The sequence below is a fragment of the Opisthocomus hoazin genome, chromosome 11, assembly GCF_030867145.1.
Source record: "Opisthocomus hoazin isolate bOpiHoa1 chromosome 11, bOpiHoa1.hap1, whole genome shotgun sequence".
Classification (NCBI taxonomy): Eukaryota; Metazoa; Chordata; class Aves; order Opisthocomiformes; family Opisthocomidae; genus Opisthocomus; species Opisthocomus hoazin.
In genome coordinates, this window is record NC_134424.1 from 22456864 (window position 1) to 22469038 (window position 12175).

The 12175-nt window shown below is 54.1% G+C and overlaps 1 protein-coding gene across 4 annotated transcripts in view; it reads left to right on the top strand.

The window, feature by feature from the left end:
* Nucleotides 1-12175, top strand: part of PHF2 (PHD finger protein 2) — an 89504-nt gene that overhangs the window by 75306 nt on the left and 2023 nt on the right. For 3 of the 4 annotated variants that reach the window (XM_075433008.1, XM_075433010.1, XM_075433009.1), the window contains 4 exons: nucleotides 5438-5715; nucleotides 7445-7540; nucleotides 8458-8567; nucleotides 9773-10034. In XM_075433008.1, coding sequence (XP_075289123.1) covers nucleotides 5438-5715; nucleotides 7445-7540; nucleotides 8458-8567; nucleotides 9773-10034 — 746 coding nt within the window. The remainder of the gene's footprint in view (nucleotides 1-5437; nucleotides 5716-7444; nucleotides 7541-8457; nucleotides 8568-9772; nucleotides 10035-12175) is intronic. The other variant, XM_075433012.1, reaches the window with a different exon arrangement.

The following is a 12175-nucleotide window of genomic DNA, read 5'->3' on the forward strand; positions in this document are numbered from 1 at the left end:
CTGTACTGGGACTGGTGCTATTTAATATTTTCACCAATGATGTAGACAGTGTGATTGAGTTCACCCTCAGCAAGTTTGCAGATGACACCAAGCTGAGTGGTACAGTTGACACACCAGAATAACGGGATGCCACCCAGAGGGACTTGGACAAGCTGGAGAGGTGGGCCTGTGTGAACCTCATGAGATTCTACAAGGCCAAGTGCAAGGTCCTGCACATGGGTCGGGGCAACCCCCAGTGTCAATACGGGCTGGGGATGAAGGGATGGAGAGCAGCCCTGAGGAGAGGGACCTGGGGGTAGTGGTTGATGTAAAGCTGTACAGGACCCGGCAGTGTGCGCTTGCAGCCCAGAAGGACAAGCATCTCCTGGGCTGCATCCCCAGCAGTGTGGGCACAGGGCGAGGGAGGGGATTCTGCCTCTCTGCCCCGCTCTGCTGAGACCCCCCGGGAGTCCTGCGTCCAGCTCTGGAGCCCTCAGCACAGGACAGAGCTGGAGCTGTGGGAGCGGGGCCAGAGGAGGCCCCAGCAATGGTGCGAGGGCTGGAACCCCTCTGCTGGGAGGAAAGGCTGGGAGAGCTGGGGCTGCTCAGCCTGGAGAGGAGAAGGCTGCGGGGAGACCTTATTGCGGCCTGCCAGTAATTAAAGGGGGCCTATAGGAAAGATGGGGACAACCTTTTTTTTTTCAAGGCCAGGCTGGATGGGGCTCTGAACAACCTGATCCAGCTGAAGCTGTCCCTGCTCGCTGCAGGGGGTTGGGCTAGATGGCCTCTAAAGGTCCCTTCCAACCAGTACTGTTCTATGGTGCTATAAACTGTGTGAAACTTTATTCTGTAAAATATTGGACTGTCATTTGCAGCTGACCAAACCAAATGTCCTGAAGGCATTACCTGGATTGCTCTAGAGAGCTGCATCCCCTGTACTTGTGTCAATGGCGGCCAGATGGGGGGAGATAACGACAGAGGTCCTGCAGAAAGGCTGCTGGAAATGTGGAAACAGTCTGAAAGCATTGAAATGGAATTTGGAAAAAAGCTTGGAGGGGACTGGCAGTCACGTGATCTTTAACTGAGCAAAATTGTTTGTTGTTTGCAGGTCTGATTCAAAACTGGAAGGAAGTACTGGATTTGTACTTGAAATTATTTGAGTTCCCTAGTTTTATACAACTGTCACTTCTCCAAAATATTGATAAGTTCTTACTGTCTTGGCTCCACTTCATCTTTGTGGTTCCTTTGAATTTGGCCACAGGTCAGGTGAGGGGAAATGCAGAAATGACAGCAAAATACCATGACAGAGAGGGGATGGCGATTTATCGCTTTCCCCTTACACGCACAACTGTTTTTCAGTGGTTCTTATTTGAAGTGTTCCAGAAGAACAGCAGGTGGAAGGGGCCTAGCGCGGCCGCCGGCTCACAGCACACCCAGCTGCAGTTTGACCTGCTTGTTCAGGGCGTTGCTCTGGTGAGTTTTAAATGTATTCAGGGATGGGGATTCAGCAGCCTCTCCGTGTGAGCTGCTCGGCCACCCGCACTATGGACCTGTTCTGCTTGTGTCGGGTTGGGGTTTCCCCTGCTGCAGCTGTGTCTGCTGCCTTTCGTCCTATTGCTGTGCACCGCCAAGGAGGGTCTGGCTGTCTGCTCTGTAAGCCCAGGAGATGGTTCTTGTTTCAAGTTAGTCTTTGCTTCCACTTAGAAAACGCTCAGTGGTTCCTGTGACTTTCCTTACCTATTTTTCCCCCAGCCTGAAGATGAGACTGCACAATAGCTACTCAGAGGCGAGGTGGGACGTTACTGAGCTTACTGTCTGTCACCTCCCCTTGCCCTTCGGTGCTTCTGCGTAGGCAGCATGGAGAATGGGGAAGAAGCCACGCCTCAATCAGCAATATTCTGCTGAAATTAATAAATTGAATTTCTAAATGTAAGGATGTAGGTGAAAGGCCCGGTGGTTGCTTACGAAAGGAAGGAGATGATCTGCCTAGTGATGCTGAATGCTCAGAGGGAGATGGCAGTAGCAGAAGTGGCTGTGAAAAGTGAGGCACCGGCTCCCTGCTGATGTCCTCTCCTAGCTTCAGGGTGTTGGGCTCGTTCCGTGCCCGGGCAGCGCAGGGGCCAGCCCCAGCTAAGGAGGCAGAACCTGCTCCTGTCTGTGCCGAGTTGTGTGTGTTGTTGTCACAGTCCCAGCTGTCTGGAACGTGCTGTCGGGGAGAGGATGCTCTTGTCAACTCCAGGCTGGTGGTGCAGGCAGCGTGAAAGCCCCAGAGCGTAGCCTGGAGGGATGCTTCGTGCTCTCCTCCCTGCTGGGGATACTGCTAGCGGCGCAAGCTGTTCCGGCACACTGAGGCCCTGAGGCTTGAACCCTACGCAACAAGCAGTTGCGGAGCGCGCTGTGCGTAGGGGGCAGAGCCGTCTGAGCCACACAGACCAATGTCTTCTTCCTCGGGCTGCCCCTGAGATGAGTTGCCCTGCCCTGCTCCTCATCACACCGTCCCAGCCAGCGCTGCGGGCGGGTCAGCCCTGGGGGAGGTTTTATCTGGGAGGAGTTGTGTCAGCCAATTTTCCTTTCTTTTATGGTGCTTCTCTCTGTCAATAACATGAAAACACGGTACCAGTTTCAGCTCCCGGAGCAGCAGCAGAAAGGCCGTTGCTGGTGACGAGTGCCTGGTTAGCAGGCGTGTGAGCTCCAGCTGCTCAGCGTGGGTGCGAGCGTGGCCCGGCGGGCTCTGTGCCGGCTCGGCGTGGGCTCACCTCGGACTCGTCCTCCACAGCCCAGCCCTGCGGATCGCTCAGCAGGCCACGGTGCTGCTTTGGCCATGCCTTTTTGGCCGTCTGAGTGGTTGCTTTGCCGGTGAACCTCGCAGCGGCTGCACTGAGGTTTGCCGCGCGGTGCTGGGCATTGGAGGTGAAGCTGGCAGCTTCCAGTGCAGACCTCTTTCAGTTCCTGCACTATACGCAGCTGGAAATCACCAGGTGCTTGCTAGGCAGCGAACGGTTATTGCAGTCAACTGATCTCTCAGTCGTGTGTCCGTGTCTTTACAAGAGTAAAAGGAAACAATAAAATCCCGCAAGGGAGGCCGTGCAAAATGCTGGAGTGGAGCCCGCTGCGAAAGGCACGAAGTGCTACCAGTCAGTTTGGTGAAGTGTCCTTTTCTCCGTTCATCCGCAGCGACGTTGGTCAGCTCGAGGAAAGGCAAGCAAGGCTGCGGGATTTGCAGCGGGCGGCAGGGTCTGTGCTGTCCCCGGGAACGCCGGGCAGGAGCACTGGACTGCGCTGCTCCTGCTCCCGCTCTCACGTTGCGTGCTTTTTGTCAGAGTTGTAACTCACAGATAGTTTACTTTCATAAATTTATTTTTTTTTTAAATCAGTGCTGACGCTACAGAAAGGGGATCTGGCCTTCCAGAGCTAAAAAATTGCTTCCTGATTCTTCTTGAATTTTTGTTGGCTTGGAAAGCTGAAATACCTCTAATGGCCGTACACGCAAGCGCATGCCCTAATGAGAAACACTTTGCCCCGTGCGCAGCTCTGTCTCTGCGAGACATTTCACCCACGCGTCCAGGTTGTGGTTTGACTCTCAGAACCACTGGTTTTGATCATATTCCACAATTTATTTGTTGAAGCTTGTGTTGCTTAAGGCAGTTCCTCTCTGATTTGCCCATTTAGCGGTCAGTGTTTGATGGTCTGTTTGCAAAGTTTTGAGAGTCCGGTGTTTGCGAAAACGGTTGGGGGGAAAAAATGGAGAGAAAATATGTTAATTTCTTATAGATGGTGCAAAATATGTCTTTGACAGGGAGAAGGCTAAGGCATCTGGCATGATAATGGGGGATTAAAGTGTCTCTTCCTAAATAAGTTTTTCGATGTTCTTCTATTCGTTGAGTTGCTGGCTGCTAACACCAGTCTTAAGTCATTTTGAGGATTGTTTATAAATGCAATTAGTGCCCGGAAACTCTCATTATGTCTTGTACATTACTCTATCCGGAGTCCTGTAATGGTTTAAAGTGCATTAAATTACGATCCAATCAGAGAAAGCGATGTGGTACTGCTAATTTACTTGGGAAATACTGTGTGTTAGTGGCTTCGATTGCATAGCTGTAAAAAAAATCATTACCAGAGCACGTTTTTTTGCATTTCACTGTTTGCCCAGACTCCAAAGTTCTGGAAATATTTGATGACGTGTTCTGTCTGTTGCAGAATTAATGTTTGGTGTGCTCTGACTAGATTATCATTCTTCTACATTCTTCTATATTCTGGGGAGTGTGCTTTCCCATCTCGCTAAGTGTACGTGCCAGACAGAATTTACACATCAGTTGACTCAGCTTGTTCTGTAGGAATGTATTTCTTGCTGTAGTAGATGCACGGTGCCTGTTGAGAACTGGCAACGAAATGCCAAAAACGCAGGTTTGATGAAACCAAGGTTTCCACCCACCCAGCAGTGCACCCGTCCAGTCCATGCCTCTCCAGCATCACCTGTAACCAGTCCATCCCACGTCCGTATCAGAAACCCTCCCCAACGCACTGTGGACATCTCCTGCATTGCTTGTGCCCTGCCACGTTGCTCTGCTGGAGCGGTGGCAGTCACCAGTGAGAACTGTGGCCTGTGATCGTGAGCTTCATTCCACCAGTTGCTCAAATCCTTCCCCTGCTTGCTTGGCAGTGTGTGGCAGAAGCCCACCACAACATCCCCCTCCAGTGCTGACCCATAAGCCCTCAGAGCTGGTAGCAGAAGCTCTGCATGGTTGGGAGTGCTGTTACGGGCTTTGAAAAGTTACCTGCCCCTGTCCTTGCCCACCAGCGACGACAGCTGCCGGGGAGCTGCCCACCGCCTGCCCGGCCACGTGGTGCACGGTGTCCTGACTTGTGGGGCAGTGACCCCGAGTCGTTGCCTGAAGAAGAGAAGGCTGCGAGGGGACCTTAGAAATGCCTACAAATATCTGAAGGGTGGGTGTCAGGAGGATGGGGCCAAGCTCTTTTCAGTGGTGCCCAGTGACAGGACAAGGGGCAATGGGCACAAATTGAGGCACAGGAAGTTCCGTCTGAACATGAGGAAGAACTTCTTCCCTCTGAGGGTGACGGAGCACTGGAACAGGCTGCCCAGGGAGGTTGTGGAGTCTCCTTCTCTGGAGATATTCAAGACCCGCCTGGACAAAGTCCTGTGCAGCCTGCTGTAGGTGACCCTGTTTCAGCAGGGGGGTTGGACTAGATGACCCACAGAGGTCCCTTCCAACCCCTACTATTCTGTGATTCTGTGATTCTGTGAACGTACCGGCTGTGGTCCTGCTGGTAGCATAAAAATAACGGGTGTCACTTGTGGCACGCCCAGCTGTTCAAAGGGTGATAACCAGGAGATCATTCCTAGCAAGACTGCGGAGGGAAAGGAGTCAACTGTTTGTGAGGGGTTCGTGTTTTTCTGGAGTTGCTGATGGCTCTTGTATCGCTCAATGTTTCCCTGCAGTCAGCCACCTGCCTCACCCAGCACGCAAGAAGCAATCCAGGGCATGCTATCGATGGCAAACCTCCAGTCGTCAGAGTCCTGCCTCCAGGCATCGTGGGGTACCAATCAGGCGAAGAATAACTCCATCTCCACGCAAAACTCTAAAAAATCAGGTGGTGGCAGCAACAAAAATGCAGGCAAGCGGTTACTAAAGAAAAGCACAAAGAACAGCATTGACATCGAAGATTACGATGAAGATCAGGACCACTTAGATGCCTGTTTTAAGGATTCAGATTACGGTAAGTACAAACGAAGCAGTCTGAGTGAGCGTGCGCCTGGGTGCGCACACCCAGATTTGTGCATGTTTGCCAGTGGCCCCCATGTTTCTCATGATACGCTGCTCGCTTGCTGTCACGTTGAAATCAGCTGGGTGTGTTGGTGAGGAGGAGCGCAGATAACATGAGGTCTGCACGGCAAAACTAGGCAAGCACCGTGTGATAGGTAGAGTGAGTACAGAGCTGGTGGTGATACGGTCGTCCGGGGAGACCGTGTTTGAGGCGTGCCACGATCAGAAGATCTGAAGATGCATGGAAGCCTGCTGAAAGTGCAACAGTCAGCCAAGGAACAGGAAACTGTCCCAGAAATGCGTGTCAGGTGCTGGTGCTTAGGATAGGAATGCCCTTGTCTGCACAACAGCAAGAAAATGTCTGGCTAAGATGAGTGGGAGGTAAAAAGGGATCCAGTGGTATTTTGAGTGTTGGCAGAGAATGCAAGCATCTGAAGCAGAAATGGGCACAAAGCCAGCTTGCACCAGTTACATCAGTTCCGTCACAGTAATCTGCAGGAGCATTTCTGAATACAGGAAGTGAGGAAATGAAGAAAAGTAATCACGTGAAGACTGATAGAGACTGGAAAGCCTGAAGTCCCAAAGAGGGCAAGGAGTCGGTAGGGGTTTGTGCTGTGTAACAGGACAGTCTGTGTGTGTGTTGAAGTCTCCCTGGCAAGCGTGGCCATCAGAAATCATCTGTTACGACTGGAAAAGCAGAGTGTGTGTTTTCACATTGTTAACAGAGATGCCAAGGCAAAATGAAGATGCTGTGACATGTTGCAGAAGGCTGCCGAGCCATTTGGAGTGTGCTACATGCGCTGGGATGCGGTGGTAGTGCTGGCAGGTGCTTGGGGAAAGGGCAGCTCCGTGAAGCTCTTGGGCAGGGCTGTGGTTTACAGACAGACGCCGCGCAAGAACAGGGCTCTGCTCTTCTGAGGGGTGGATTTGCTTGTTATGTGTCCGTGCTGCCAGTGAACGGAGAGTGTGTGTTGTGAGCAGGCTGTTTCCAGAGGCTCTCTTTGTGCCACTTCTGATCAGCAGACTGCTAGTGCCGATGGCCAAATGCCACAGTAATGCCAGAATCACTGGTGATGTAAGAAATGGCAACTGGCAGGAAAATCAAACGTGTGTGGGGAAAAAAAAGCCAGGAACTTCATAGTAAAGAGTGGGCAAAATTTAGACAGATAGGTTGGTGTTGTCCCAGAGGTCCACGAAAGGCCCTGTGGTAGAATGGTTCACGGTCGTCTGTTGGATGGCTGCGCTGCGCCTCGCCGCTCTCTGCCCAGCCGTGCTGGAGGCACACAGGCCAGGAAGGCGTGGGGCTGAAGGAAGCGGTTGGCTGGCATCTTCAGTACCAGTGTAGCCCGAGGTACGGAAACCTGCTCCTGTCTCTTCTGGCTGCACTGCAGCTCCACAGACAAGAGGAAGGCTGATTTTTCCTGTCTGAGAAGTTTCGCTGCGTATCCTAAAAGCAGCTGCTCACAGTTTGATGACAGCAGCTCCCGAGTGTGGTGCGTGGATGGGAGCAGGAGGAAGTCCCCGGAGCGCGGCGGCTGCTTCACCGCTCAGCCGTGCCTCTGGGGACCTTGCTGTGCTAGCTGCGGGGCCTGAAGTCACCACGCCTGTGCCGGGCCAGTGGGCCTCGACGCAGGTAGAGCTGTTTCCTACACTGAAACGATTGCCTTTGTTTCCTACCGTAGTTTACCCTTCTCTTGAATCAGATGAAGATAATCCAGTATTCAAATCCCGATCAAAGAAAAGGAAAAGCTCAGATGATGCCCCTTACAGTCCAACGGGTAAGTCATATCGTCTGTGCTGCCCAGACTAAGGCTGTCGTGCAGATCCCTAAAAAACCCAGCTATTTTTTAAGGATTGGGGAAATTGTAAGACCACAACTAGCAAATTTCTTAATCATGTGAAGGATTAATCCTTTCCAGTGCAGCGAGAGGTGATACCGTGTGCTGGACTCATGCTGAGCAGTGTCAGCCTTCCTCCATCAATCATTTGGCAGGAAGAAGTAATTCCTGGGTAGATTGTTGGTTTATTTTTCTTCACACTCTTGGTGATGGAGCAATTGGTGGCCACCTTGGCAGTGGTATACCAGTGAAACCCCAGACAGCTGAGTAGCCATGGCTTTTAGGTGTTGACTGTGTGAAGAGAGAGAGCCTGGGAATGGTCTCCTCCAGGTTCAGCCAAAGCTGATGGTCTGGGAGGCTGTTTTTGATGTGACTCGCCAGAGGCAGTGACAGGCCAGGAGGTCCTTAGACACCTTTAATGTAGCCCGCTAACAGGGGAGTCTCCGCGGCTTGCTGCGTGTGTGACAAGCAGCCCATGTCTCATCAGCTTGTGGCCCTGCATGTGCACCCCCAGCTGACGGGACGATGGACGCTCTCCGTTTGGAAATGATGCCGGAGTCACCCATGTCTGCAGTGCAGGCAGAAACCTCCCGTGGCTTTGGCTTGGGGTCACTGCAGCTGCCAGTGACGTTGCTCAGCTGTGTTACACCTTGATCTGCAGCTTCTGCCCCAGCCACTGTGACTGGAGGCTGTCAGCACCTCCTGCCTTCACACGCCTCCTGGGGAAGGAAGGGCAGAGGCTGCGGCATCCCTGGCCCTCCCTGCTCCGGAGGGCAAAGCCTCGCTGCCCAGTGCATGGTTATGCTGCTCGCACGGGCGCGTTCTGCACATCTCACCTGCATCTGCTTTCCTTGTAGCACGAGTTGGCCCTTCGGTGCCTCGACAAGACAGACCGGTACGAGAGGGCACGAGAGTCGCCTCCATTGAAACTGGACTCGCCGCGGCTGCCGCGAAGTTGTCACAGCAGGTGAGGTTGCTTGAGAAGTAGCAGCTGTCAGGAAACGCAAGCCCTCTCCCCCCGCAGCAGAGTGGTGCCCACATAGCAGTGCAGTGCCAGTCCTCCACGGTGTTTATTCATGCCAGTGACACAAGGGTCAGGAGTCTCCGGGGAAATAAGTGGGATGGAAGTCCCATAGCGTCGCAGCGTGTCTGACAACGCCGCAGCGCGGAGCAGGCGAGGTGTCGGAAGTGTAGAGGAGTGTGAACGAGCAAGCACAGCTGCAGGAGAAGACAGAGGGAGGCTGCCCAGGAGTGTGCGTGAACCGCCTGTAGATGTGTGCTGGAGAGTCTGACTGGTGTGACTGCCTTGTCGGTGGAAATTGGCTGCTGGCACGTGTAAGGATTGACTTCCAAAGATCTGGTGAACCGTGGGTAGGTGTGGGTCAGTTTAGCAAAGATGTTGAGGCGCTTTGGGTGTTGAGAAGTGTCCGGTCTCCGAAGAGGTCAGACAGCTGCTAAGCACCTAACACGCACAGGCCCCACAAATGTGACACGGTGAGGCGCGAAGGTGGCAAGGTGTGCGGGAGCAAGGTTGGCGAGACCCCTTGGCCAGTTGCTGGAGGTGCAGTTTGTGGTGTTGCTGGGCTTCTGCGATGCGTACTGTGGAGTGGAAGAGCTCTAACAACGGCAGCAATGTTTCATCAAGAAGCAGACTGGAGGTAGGGTAGGGAAACGGGATGGTGCCAGTTCTTACGGTACGTGCGTGTAGGTGCAGTTGCAGGTCGAGAGGTAGTGTGTGCATCCTAGCAGGAAGCGGAGTCCGGGAATCAGTGGGATGTTTAATATCCTCCATGCTGTTGTGGAAGTGTGTGAAGATTCCTGAAGATAGGAGGTGCCAGTTTTTGTGGAAGTTCGAAAGGTTTGTTCATGCAAAATCCTCCCAAGGCAGGGTCATTTTGGTCCTGGCTGGCCCCCACTCGCCGCACTGTACGCAGACTTTACAAACCAGGAGGCTCTGCACAAAGCGCACACATAGGTGCAAAAAAGGCAAGTGCGTGCGTGCAGCAGAGCGAGCTGTGAGCGGGATGGTGTCGGAACAGACCCCGAGCAGTTTGTATGTGGCAGACTTCGTGGGTTTTTGTTGTATCAGGACCCTAAGCAACGCCACTGGCCCTTGCCGTAGCTAAAGGTCTTCTGGGGATTAATCTGAGCTTCATGTTTGTCATTTTAAAGGAGGAACAAAAAGGCAAGAAGAAAAAAAATACCAAAAAGAAGCTGTCAACCAACAACGCGAACAAACCGGCTCAGGAAGGCAGCTCGCCAGAGCCGAAGCTGGAGTCACATGCCAGCAGCCTCACAGATCACGAGTACACCGCAGGGGCCAGCACCTTTGGGGTCGCCCAGCCTAACAAGGGATCGCAGCCGATGGCACCCGGTGTTTTCCTCACACAGAGGAGACCCTCAGCATCCTCGCAGAACAATGCCTCCGCCAAAGGTACCAGGAAACGCCTGGGGTTATGGTGTAGGAATGGGGAAGGGTGAGTTGGTCATGTAATCCGTGCCTTTTGCAGGGCCCTCACGTGTCGTGACTGTCCTGGGCGTGTAGAAGTGCTTCGGCAGGTCAGATCTGGTCAGAGGCAGAGCCCGTGGCCTTGGCCGTCCTGGCGCTGTGGGCCCAGAGGTGCATTTTGCTGCTGGGCTGTTTGTGGCAGGCTGTGAGGCATCCCGTGCTAGGACATACTCCTGAGCGTGCCCCGAGGCTCCTGAGGAACACCTGCAGTGGTCACACCACAGTCCAGCGTGTCTGGTGAAGCCTTGTCCAGGGGAAGACGTGTCGTGAAGGGTGTTCTGCCCAGGGCTAGGTCAGGCACTGCTGTGCCTGGGTGATGTTCGCCCACCGGTGCCGACGTGTATGTGAGGACATCCTACCCAGCAAGTGTAGGGCAGTGCGAGTCTGCAAACCTCTTGGGAGTTGCCACCAGGGAGTAGAGGAATGTCAAACCTTGGGAGTAACGCAGCTACACAACCAAAGCCAAGAGAGGAAGAGGTCACTTGTTGGCTGCCGTAGGGGAAGTGTTCCAAAGCTGAGGCTGTCCTGGAGTCTGGGCTAGGACCTGCTGTTCTCTGCTTGAACTTTGCTCAGAAGGCGTGAGAGAGGCAGGGCTGGGGGACAGGCACTGTGGAGTGTGAAGATTAAATGTACGATCCCACTGGGAGAGGCCCTGGTGTGGAAAGTGAGGCAACGTGGCAGAAGTAGCTCGCATTCCCCTGCATTTGAGTGGAGCAAATCAGAGGTAGTGCCTGGTGTCCTGCCAAACAGTAGAACATCAGAGCAGCTTGCATGGGCCGTACAGGAGGATGTGCATAGCCCGTGGTAGGTGCTAGGGTCCTGCCGGGAGCTCGTGGCTGTCTGCGGAACCGGAGTGGAATGAACAGATTTGCCAGGAATTGTGTCTTTGTGCTGAAGTGGTGGCTTTAGTGAAGCAGGTCCAAGCCAGTGGAAGATGTGATGGGAAGAGGAGTGCTGAATGGAGCCGAACCCCAGTGTGGCTGGTGAGCTGGGTGGCCCAGTCAGGGCGTTGCGAAGGGAGCCTGACCGGGCACATGGATCACACCTTGCCCCTGGTATAGCGCAGTCCTCAAGGGAGAGAAGGAGCCATGCGCCAAGAAGGCGAGTGGCTGACCTCGCGGGGAGCGGAGCACTTTCAGGGCCTCCTGTGCAGGGTCTTGGGACAGCTGGGGACACCACGGGCACTTCAGGGCATCTCTCTGCATGGAGCACAGGACAGCCCTCAGCCTGGGGACTACCAGACTGGGCATCCCTGGGAACCAAGGGACCATGGAAGGAGATGGTGGGATGAAGCAGAATTAGGGAGCTCCAGGACCTGCTCAGGGAAGGTCTCTCAGTCTTAGAGTGAGATGGAAGGATGAGAAATGAGGAAGCTTCCCATGGAAAGTGACAGCCACGCTGTCACGGTCTTTAAGGCTGTGGCATTTAATGCAGATGGGGAAAGTGGAGAGGAGCTGCAGAGTGCACCAGTGGCAGCATGATGGGAAGAGAGAAGGTTTGTGTGTTCTTGGCGACCGAGGGAGTTCCTGGCCGTAAGATGTGGTAGCTGGCAAGCGGTGGGGCAGCGAGCAGCTGTGGTGGCTGCAGCAGTCCCTGAGGACCGGCACACAGGGAACACAGACCTCACGGAAGCGCACAGCTCATGAGCAAGGGCCCTGGCTTGTGGTGGTGATGTCCTCTTGTCAGTATGGGGACAGAGGAGGTTGTCCACTTTGGGTGTGCTGTAGTGCCTTGGTGCTGGCCTGAATATGTAGGAAGTGTGTGTGTCTGTCTGTCTGTGTGTGTCTATGTGTCTGTCCAGTGTCCTGGCGAGGCGGGATGCAGATGGGGTAAGAGAGGGCAAGGAGAAATGTGGAGCTGCGATGGTGCATGGGTTGGTCTCAGTGCGGTGGGCAAGGCGTCCTCGGGGCAGCGTTGGCCCAGGGCTCGTGGTGGCACGCAAGCTCAGTGTCCCTGTCAGAGGATGGCAGAGGGGGCCCAGGGGTGCCTGGGAGCATACGGGTGTGCGGCAAGGACAGCCTGCCGGGTGCGAGGCGCTACGGCTGCCTCTGTGTGTGGGTGGACGG